Source organism: Quercus suber, unplaced genomic scaffold, assembly GCF_002906115.3.
Source record: "Quercus suber isolate HL8 unplaced genomic scaffold, Cork oak 2.0 scaffold_430, whole genome shotgun sequence".
Taxonomy (NCBI): Eukaryota; Viridiplantae; Streptophyta; class Magnoliopsida; order Fagales; family Fagaceae; genus Quercus; species Quercus suber.
The window spans coordinates 11500-21548 of NW_027069881.1; the positions used below are offsets into that span (position 1 = coordinate 11500).

General features: G+C 35.5%; 1 protein-coding gene across 1 annotated transcript; it reads left to right on the forward strand.

Annotated features, from left to right (window-relative positions):
• Positions 1 to 5449: 5449 nt before the first annotated feature.
• On the forward strand, positions 5450 to 7403 carry LOC136062597 (F-box/LRR-repeat protein At4g14103-like). Its single transcript, XM_065761827.1, has 2 exons — positions 5450 to 6668; positions 6799 to 7403. The coding sequence occupies exons 1-2, from the start codon at positions 5592 to 5594 to the stop codon at positions 7264 to 7266; spliced, it is 1545 nt and encodes a 514-aa protein (XP_065617899.1). The 5' UTR covers positions 5450 to 5591; the 3' UTR covers positions 7267 to 7403.
• The last annotated feature ends 2646 nt before the right edge of the window (positions 7404 to 10049 follow it).

Sequence of the window (10049 nt, forward strand, 5' to 3'; positions counted from 1 at the left end):
TTTATTTTTCTTTTGGGGAGAAAAAAAAAACATAGAATATATAGTGCTTTCTATATCCACTAACATGTTATATAATATGGATGCCCCATGCAGCTTGTAGTTCTAACCTTTGTCATCATTGATGCAAGTCCAGATGTCATGGTATGGACTCTATTTTGCTCTAAGGTTTGTTGAAGGTGAGAGAGGGAGCTTGTTTTGTTAAGATTTCAATCTCTATTTCTTTAGTTTGTTTCAGTTTGAGGGATTTGGTGGGAAAATTTACCTTTTTAAGCCCATGGCATATGCTTTTCTTTAGTTGTATATGTGTTGTCAAAGGTGGAGCATATTTTGTTGGCGTTTTGGGATGCTCCTACTGATGGCTTCTTTTGTTATCTTATTTATGGATTTTACCCTATTCATGTCTTACTTCAATTGTGTTTGGGGGCTTGGTGCTTTGGCTTCTCTATACATTTTATCACTACAATCCTTTTTGCAGATTGTATTTTTTCAAATAATATGGGGAACTAATTCACGAATCAGATGATATGGAATTTAGTTTGTTCTTCTTGAATATTGCATGTCACCTTCTTTGATGTAATATCTTGTTGTGTGGCTATATGCATATGTGATTAGGTCCATGCCTATGTAATTCATTTTCTGTTTCTGTTATGTTGGAGTATATCTCTATGCTACAGAGGCAAAATTCTTGAAGAATTAATTTGCTTTTGCGATATTCTTAAGCATGCTTTCAATTTGGGATTTTTCCCCCTTGATATAGCATATACTTGCTGATTTCTTACTCTCCATGAGCTCCTTCTTTATTTATTTATTTTTCTTTTCTTCTTTTTTATTTCTGCCTGAATAATTTTATTGCATCCTTGCTGAGATGAGGAATGTGAAAATAGGTTATAAATATTTTAGGTGGTGTTCGAGTGTTTATGATATGCTTCTCATGAGCTGAGTATATCTTTTCTGTATTTTAAATTTTTTAAATTTTAAAAAAAAAATCTTTTTACTTTGTTTTCGAACAATAGCTAGTCAATACCAATCTTAGGTTGATGCAGAGAGCTTACTGCAGACACTTGCTTAACTTGTATTAAGGAGTAGGCAACCTTATTAAGGTGTGGTAGAAGGTGCAAGGGTGGAAGGAGAAGCTAATGTTAAAGACAGGTAGCAAGGTCCTAATTCACGCAGTTGCATAAATGCCTAATCAATCCCAACCTATACCATGGGTGTATTTAAGCTCCCTTCAACCTTATGTAAGGAGCTAAATACTATTATGAACAAATTTTGGTGGGGGTCTCAAAGGGACTGAGTGAAAATGTGTTGGTTGAATTGGGAGGCCCTGTGGAAGCACGAAAAGGAAGGGGGAATGGGCTTTAGGGATTTGGAGGTCTTCAATGTAGCTTTATTGCCTAAAAAACTGTGGAGATTAGTAAATTACTCAGGTACTTGAGGCTATATATTTTCCTTGATGTCCGATGATGGAAGCTAGCATGAAATAATATGCTTCATATGCTTGGGAGAGAGCATTGTGAGTGCCAAGGAAGTTATTGATAGGGGAAGTTGGAGGAGGATTGGTGATGGACAAAAGGTAAGAACCTGGAGGGACAGTTAATTACCAACACAAGTTCGTACAAGGTCATTACCCCAAAGTCACCTAAATTGGAGGAGATGTTGGTATGTGAGCTTATTGATATTCTCCACCATGAGTGGAATCATGAAGCCATTAGCTGATTCTTGTGTCTGGTTAACTTGCCAACCATTAAGGAAATTCTCTTAAGTAGGACTAAAAATGTGAGGTTTACAGTAAGGAGTGCCTATTGGGTTTTTCGTTCATGGAAGAGCCAAAGTGAAGGAGAAAGCTCAGATAATCAAAGGCAACAGAGTTTCTGGAATTGGTTTTTGGAGAAAATAAAATTCCTAACAAAGTGATGGATTTTGGGTGGAGAGCTTGCCGAATATAATTGCACACAACAGCAAATTTAGCAAGAAGACATGCTCAAGTTGATCCAAACTATGAATGATGTAATGAGAATTTGGTAACAGTTCTACACAGTATCTGGTCCTGTGAAAGAGCTAAGGAGGTTAGGAACAATTTTCCACAGCTGCTTCAGTATGTTAGAGAAGTCCCCATCAACTTTCTCCTTTTAACGACCCAATGTCTGAACTTCAACAGTGGGCAGGATTTTGAGCTATGTCTTATGGTGGCTTGGTCAATCTGTTGTTCTAGGAATGTGTTTAAGTTTGAGCATGCTCCAAGAGTCCAATTTTCAAATGCAAAGTCACTGCTGCAAGAGTTCAAAAGAGTTCAGGAAGAGTCAGAGGTGACTAGATCTTCCTGGATAGCACAATGGAATACACAGCAACAGGGAATCTACAAAATCAAGTTTGTTGGAGCTCTATTTAAAGATACCCAATGATCTGGTGCTTTGTTGAAACTGGCCTAGTGTTGTCACGGAGTAAGCCTACGTGATCTACAGAGGAAGCTGAACTTGTTGCAGCATTATAGGTCCTTTGGTTTGCACATGAAGCAGGTCTCTGGTATGTTAATTCTGAAGGGTGACTCTAAAAACTTGATGGAGCCTTGAAGTGAGATATCTGCTGCAAACTTTGAGATCCTACCCAACTAGTCACGTGGAGCAAGAGAGCAATCAAGTTGCTTATTGTGCTCAACATAGTAGTGATCCTTTTGTATGGCATGAAGAACGTCCAAGTGTTATTCAAAGGGTGTTAGATCATAGATGTATCCCATTTTGGCACTCTTGTTTTCCTTACCTCCTTCTCTCTCTCTCTCTCTCTCTCTCTCTCTCTCTCTTGCTCTCTTTCTTTCTCTCATAATTTTTACCATGAATTGTCTCATATTGAAGTTACCAAATTTGCTGTTCATTTTGTTATCCTTGTCATTTAACTTAAATGAATTGTATCATTCCATTTAAATATGTTTCTCTAGGTTCAGTATTGCCAATCCTTCAAATGGTTTTCTGTCAAACTGTTAGCAACTCATGGATTGATTTATCTCTTATTCTGTTTTTAACTTCATTGATGTCTCAAAATTTTCTTTCCGTCAGTTCTTCATCTATTTTGTACTTGGGAGCTCATCATTTTGTGCCATAAAGCATAAAATCACAAAAGGATTTTATGACTTGGTTTGAAAGATTTAATCCTACAGCATTTTTTGCGAGGTCCTGCTAGTTGTTGTGGCAGCATTAAGAGGTTTCTTATAATTAACATGTATCTTTCTGCATCATCTGTCTTAGTCAAGTCATTGTTTTGAAATGGCAAAGTGACTGGAATTCTATGCCATATTACTTTTGAAATTTCATGGTTGAATATATTACTATAGAGTTTGAGTTTAATCTGCTATCTCCTTGAAATATAGGGTTTAGTTTATCCTTTGTGTCTTTTTTCTTTTTTCAAAATAGCTAAATTAGAAATTAGCATTCTTGATTCAAGCACAACACAAAGATTGTTGTTTGCAGTATTAGATAACACGCCAAAAAAGTTGCTTCAACAAAAAATACTAGTTTGTTTCGGATTCGGGTCTTCTAGATTTCATAGAATTCTCTATCAAAGAGAATTCTTTTAATCCCTCCTTTAAAAACCAATGGTTAGATTACACCATATCATTTATTTTTGAACAAAACCTTAAAAATAGATACCACATCAGCTATTAAAATGGACATGTCACATTTTGAATTTATTTTTAGTTATAAAAAATAAAAAATAAAAACTCAAATCTGAACCCAATCTCTCTGTCGTGCCAACACCAACGGTACCAAACTTTTCTCCGGCGAGATCTCTGCGCTAGAATGAATAAAGAACTTGGCCGCTAGTGCGATTAGGGAGGTATTTTTCTGGAGTGGGGTGAGTGGAGGAGCTGTATGGCCTGTGTCGCCAAGAGCTCAAATTGCAAGGTGAAAAGGCAGCTTTTTCACATTTGAGTTATGGAATAGAAGTGCAAACCTTTTTATCACAAAGAAAATGATCTCTCCATTTTGCACGTATGGACTCCACTCACCAAATAAAATGATTTAATAATGAATTCAATTGGCTACAGAAACTAACTTAGAAAAAAATTGGTGCAAAAACTATCCCAGGCCATTACGCATAAAGAGCAAGTCTACTAGTTGAAAAATGGGACAATTGGATAAATATAATTTGCTGAGTTATGTTAAAAATGGTTCTACAAAAGCAACTATTTTTTTGGCGTTGAACATTGCCACCAAGTTCTCTATTCATTGTGGCACTGAGATCTTGTCGGAGATTAGTTTGGTGCGTTTGGGTGTTGGCACGGCAATGAGATTAACTAACTTAGAAAAAAATTGGTGCAAAAACTATCCCAGGCCATTACGCATAAAGAGCAAGTCTACTAGTTGAAAAATGGGACAATTGGATAAATATAATTTGCTGAGTTATGTTAAAAATGGTTCTACAAAAGCAACTATTTTTTTGGCGTTGAACATTGCCACCAAGTTCTCTATTCATTGTGGCACTGAGATCTTGTCGGAGATTAGTTTGGTGCGTTTGGGTGTTGGCACGGCAATGAGATGGATTCGGAGTTGAGTTTAAAAAAGTTTTTAAACTAAAAATAAATTCAAAATGTGACATGTCTATTTTAATAGCTGATGTGGAATCAATTTTTAAGGTTTTGTTTACGAATTAATAACATGGTATAATATGATCTATTGGATTTTAAATGAGAGGTCAAGATTAAAAGAACTCTGTTGGTTTCAAACTTCCTATTTCTGTAATGTTCTAACATAATAACATATAATAAGTAATAACACAAGCCAAGTTCTTTACCAACAATAAAACATAATACAATCCAAATCTTTAATACAAATATATATACAAACCACAATTTTTATAGAATTTGTTTGACAAAATAGTAAAACAATGTCTCGAAGTATCAAAGAATCCATTAAAATAATAAAGTAAATATAGAAAAATGTTTATTGATCACAATAGTAATTTTGTAAGGAAAATGCTAACGAGTGCCTTTAGAACACTAGTTAATAATCTATTTTTAAAAAGTTTTTATGAAAAAAAAAAGTAATTAATATTTTGACAATTTTTTTTCATTTTCTATAAAAATGGTATTAAAACTTTCTTAAAATAAATTATTAAGGCATTCGTTAACATTTTTCATTTTGTAATTATAAAAAAATAATGGCAACCAACATCAAAAGAAAAGGTAAAACTGTTCTATATCGATTTACCAAATAGTTTCTCAAAAAAAAAAAATATTTACAAATAAATATTTTTCTTTGGATTAATAAATACGTTAAATAATAATAACTAATAAAAAAGCTTTTACATAAAAAGATAAAATAATACAAAATAAGATTTACATATTTTTTTAATTTATAAATATTACAGTTTGAAAATAGCAGATATTATGAACGACGTCGTTTTATTTTTATTTTTTATGCCATTGCTCAGCCTCTCATTTCCTTGTTTGTTTGTTTGTTTGTTTGTTGAATTAATTTAACCAAATCGACAAATCCCCAAAATTGAAAGAAACAGAGTCTCACCAGCTCACTGAATAATAATAACAAGGGGGGGGTTTGAATCGGAATCGGAATCGAAAGCAGATTGGAGGTGCTAGCATGAAGCGGCAGAAGAAGAGAAGAGAAATGGAGTCGAAGGAAGAAGAGGAGAGGAGAGAGAGGCAGAGAATTGAGAGAGCAGAGAGAGCTGAAAAGAGAGATCTTCTGAGGCAGCAGCAGCAGCAGCATAGAAACGTGAGAGCAGAAAGGAGACAGAAAATTGATTTTATTAGTAGTCTACCTGACTGTCTCCTCACCCACATCCTCTCCTTTCTCCCAACCCGAGACGCCGTCCTCACAAGCATTTTATCGAGCAGGTGGAGGACTCTCTGGACACTCGTCCCAGTTCTTGACTTGGACCAGTTCAGAATTTCTAGAAATTTAAACTTTCTAGATACAGTGTCCAGCATCTGGACTCTTCGCAACGCCGCCATTCCCTTACGCAAGTTTCACCTCCATTGGACCTCCGATTGTGACCCATCCTATGTTGACACATTGATCCAACATACCATTCTGCATAGCCGCGTGCTCCAAGACCTCCATCTCTGCATATATACTACTGATCCTAATCCACCTTTGAAGGTGCATCCTACTCTCTTCTTCTCTACCACATTAGTGGTTTTCAAATTGGAAGGTGTCATTCATCTCAATCCACCTTCTGATTCCAGTTTCCCAACTCTCCGGATTATGGAAATTGGAAGTGGAATTACATATGAAAACTGCGACTCTCTCCCCACACTCCTTGCCGCCTGCCCGGTCCTCCAAGAGTTGAACCTCACAGTGTCTGATACAAATTTCTTTTGTTTGGAAGCAAATACAGGCATGCTCAAAATCATTGTCCTCGTACCTACGCTGAAAAAATTATATTTATATTGGTTTCTCGATGATTGGTGCTACACATTCCTCCATTATTACATACTCCAATTAAACACCCCGGCTCTTGAGCAGTTTTATTTCAGTGGTCTTTTGGCCAAGGACGTTAATGTGGGAAACCTCCCCAACTTGGTTAAATCAGGTCTTGAATTTGAGGAGATAGAAAATGATGTGAGTACTCGAGATTATGCAAAGAGGATATGGGATTTTATGGGATCACTCTATAACGTTGAATCCATGGAATTCAGCATAGAAACCGCAGAGGTAAGGACGTGTTACGTTTTTCATGCTCTAACTCTCTTGTCATTAATTAAATTGCTCAATGCTACTTAATAATATTGTTGGGAGTGGGTTGTGACTTTGTGCAACTTGTGATTGTTATGTGGTCATGCAGATCCTCTGCCATGGTTCTATCAAAGATCTTCCTGTGTTTAATAATTTGACTTCCTTGACGATTGGTGGTTCTATTAAGACTTGTTCTTATATGTGGCCTGCAGTACAACTCTTGCTTTGTCAGGCTCCAAAGCTACAAACACTTGTCTTTGAATTGACACTAAATGTCTATAATAGTTACTCACCTGACAATCGCTTGGAATGTCGCTTGGGGAACTGGCTTTCTGCTCAGTGTTTGTCATCACATCTTACTGCCTGTTATTATAAAGGATTTTCAGCCCATGAAGTTGAGATGGAACTTGTTCGACAAGTCTTGAAGGAAGCAAGTATATTAAAGACAATGAAAATCACTTTTAAAAGTCGTCTAGACTCAGAGATAAAGCTTTGTGCTCGCAAGAAATTAAGAAAGCTTCAAAGGAGGTATCCTACTTGTCAATTTGAATTTGACGAAGGACAAGTTGATTTTTAAGTTCTCTTTCTTAATTTGTGAGAAGCAATAGCTTTTTGGGAATGACCATTGGTCTTTGCATCTTTCATTTGAAACTTCAATGGATTCAAGATTAGAATATTTGTTTAATGTTTAAATTCTCTGTAGTTGTATTTTTCTTTTGAAAAAGGGAAAAAAGCATAAATATATTGTGCTTGCTTTATCCACAAACATGTTATATAACATGGCGGCCCCGTGCAGCTTATAGAAGTGAGTCCAGCCGTCATGGTGTAGACTCAATTTTGTTCTGAGGGTTGTTAAAGGTGGTAGAGGGAGCTTGTTTTGTTAAGATATCAATCTTTATTTCTTTAGTTGGTTTCAGCTTGAGCGATTTAGTGGGAAAAATCAGCTTCCTAAGCCCATCGCATGTGCTTCTCTTTGATTGTAAAAGTGGTGTCAAAGGTGGAGCAAATTTTGTGGGCTTTTGAAGATGCTTCTACTGATGTCTTCTATTGTTATCTTGTTTACAGTTTTTACCCCGTTCATGTATTAGTTCACTTGTGTCTAGAGACTTGGTCCCTGGATTCTCTATTAATTTTATCACTTCAATTTTTGTTGCAGATTATGTTTCTTTGAGTGGTATGGAGAACTTCTTGAATCATTTCATATTTTCTAGCTTAGTGATGTATTGGATTATGGTACAGCAGATTTCTAGAAAATGATGGTATGAGAGTATTAGAAAATGTTGATTTGCCTATTGCCTTTGCAGATTTACTTGTTAAACCAATGGAAAGCCTTGTTGTTGCTAGTGATGAACTTGAAAATTCAGAATAATTAACTTGAACCTGCTGATGAAGAAGATAAATCTAATAAGAAAGGCACTTTAGAAAACAAAAATAATTTTGCTAGAACCAGTACCAGAATTCCTAAAGAGGGATTGTATGGCTAATCTCTGTGTAGTGGGTGGTCAATGATCATTGATCACACATTAAATGGTGTTGCTGATATACATGGTGAATTTAGTGCGCTTTCTTCTTTAAACTTTATAGTATTTTATTCCACTTTCTTCTTCTCACAATGAAATAAAGTTTAAAGATTCTGCACACAAAAAAAAGGTGGTGTGGCTATTCAGTTGGTGTCTACAGAATTATAAAATATGCTCATGTCATTCATGTTTACTCTACAATTTTGGCAGTTGTGGCCTGAGAAATTTCAAAGTAAAGCCTATGGGGTGACACCAAGAAGGTGGACCCGCTTTGCAATCCAGAATTAAGTAAAATTGTAACTGAATGTACTTGCTCAGAAGACTGGGTTTTAAGTGCTGAAAAACTGGCAGAGTTACAAAAGCTTATCCACCATAACGAAATTTCTTGCTTGTAAAATTGTCATGGTGCAGACTCAATTTTGCTCTGAGGGTTATTGAGGGTGGTAGAGGGGGATTCTTTTGTTAATATTTCAATCTTTATTTCTTTAATTGGTTTCAGTTTGAGTGATTTGGTGGGGAAAATTAGCTTTCTAAGCCCACGGCATATGCTTCTCTTTGATTGTAAAAGTGGTGTCAAAGGTGGAGCATATTTTGTGGACTTTTGAGGATGCTTTTACTGATGGCTTCTATTGTTATCTTGTTTTCAGTTTTTACCTTATTCATGTCTTAGTTCACTTATGTCTGGAGACTTGGTGCTCTGGCTTCTCCATACATTTTATTACTACAATCTTTGTTGTAGATTATGTTTCTTCAAATGATATGGGGAACTCCTTCACGAATCATTTCAACATTCTCAATTATATGATTTAGATGATGTGGCAATCACTTCATTCCTCTTTAATATTGCATGTCACCTGCTTTGATTTAATATCTTGTGGTGAGGCCATATGAATATATAATTAGGTCCATGTTTGTGCATTTCATTTTCTGTCTTTGCTATATTGGAATTTATTATGCTTTAAGATTTAATTTGTATCTACCATCTCGTTCAATATAATTTTGCGAGTTTTTAGTTAGCATGTTTTCAATTTATTATTTCTTCTCCTGATATAGAATGTGCTTGCTGATTTCTTGTTTTCCAGGAGCTTCTTCTTCTTCTTCTTCTTTTTTTCCTCCCCAAATATCCGATCAATAAAATCTTTTGTATTCTTGCTGAGACGAGACCATTAATACAGAGGAGAATTTTTTTTTTTTTGTTAAAATTAATCTATCAGTTCTCATGGAAGATATATGTACCATGATTCTCAAACCATAAGCACATAAATTAGATTAGGTTTTTTTTAGTTTACGTTAATACATATTAGCTTTCTTTTTTGGGTTACTTTATCATTATGAAAAAGATAGAATAGCTGTGTAGGATGCATGTTTATCTCCCCCCCACCCAAAAAAAAAAAAAAGAAAAACAAACAAACAAACAAACAAACGTAGGCTAAAAGAAGAAGTTGATATGAACAGTAATTATTGTAATTAGTTTATCCTAATAAGTTGATAAGAACAAACACTTATTGTTTTTATCTTAAAAGAAATTAGATTTACCTCCTCAAATAAGCATAAACTCCACGAAGCAAACGCACACTGAATCATGGTTCAGACCTAGATTGAAAGCATATGAAGGAGCAAAGGAAGAAACGATAGAGAAGGAAGGGGAGAGGGAGAGACAGACGAGGAGAGAAACAGAAACGGAGGAAGAGGAAAGGAAAAGGAGGGTGAGAATAATTGAAAGAGCAGAGAGAAGTTTCCTATCTTCTCCTTCTCCTTCTGATATTGACATAATCAGCATTCTACCAGATTGTCTCCTCACCCACATACTCTCATTACTCCCAAGCCGAGACGCTATTGC

Bases quoted from the DNA above. Each gene is read 5' to 3' on its own strand.
- LOC136062597 (XM_065761827.1), top strand. From the start codon at position 5,592: ATGAAGCGGCAGAAGAAGAGAAGAGAAATGGAGTCGAAGGAAGAAGAG. The intron at 6,669-6,798 runs GTAAGGACGTGT...GTGGTCATGCAG, and splicing joins TCAGCATAGAAACCGCAGAG to ATCCTCTGCCATGGTTCTAT.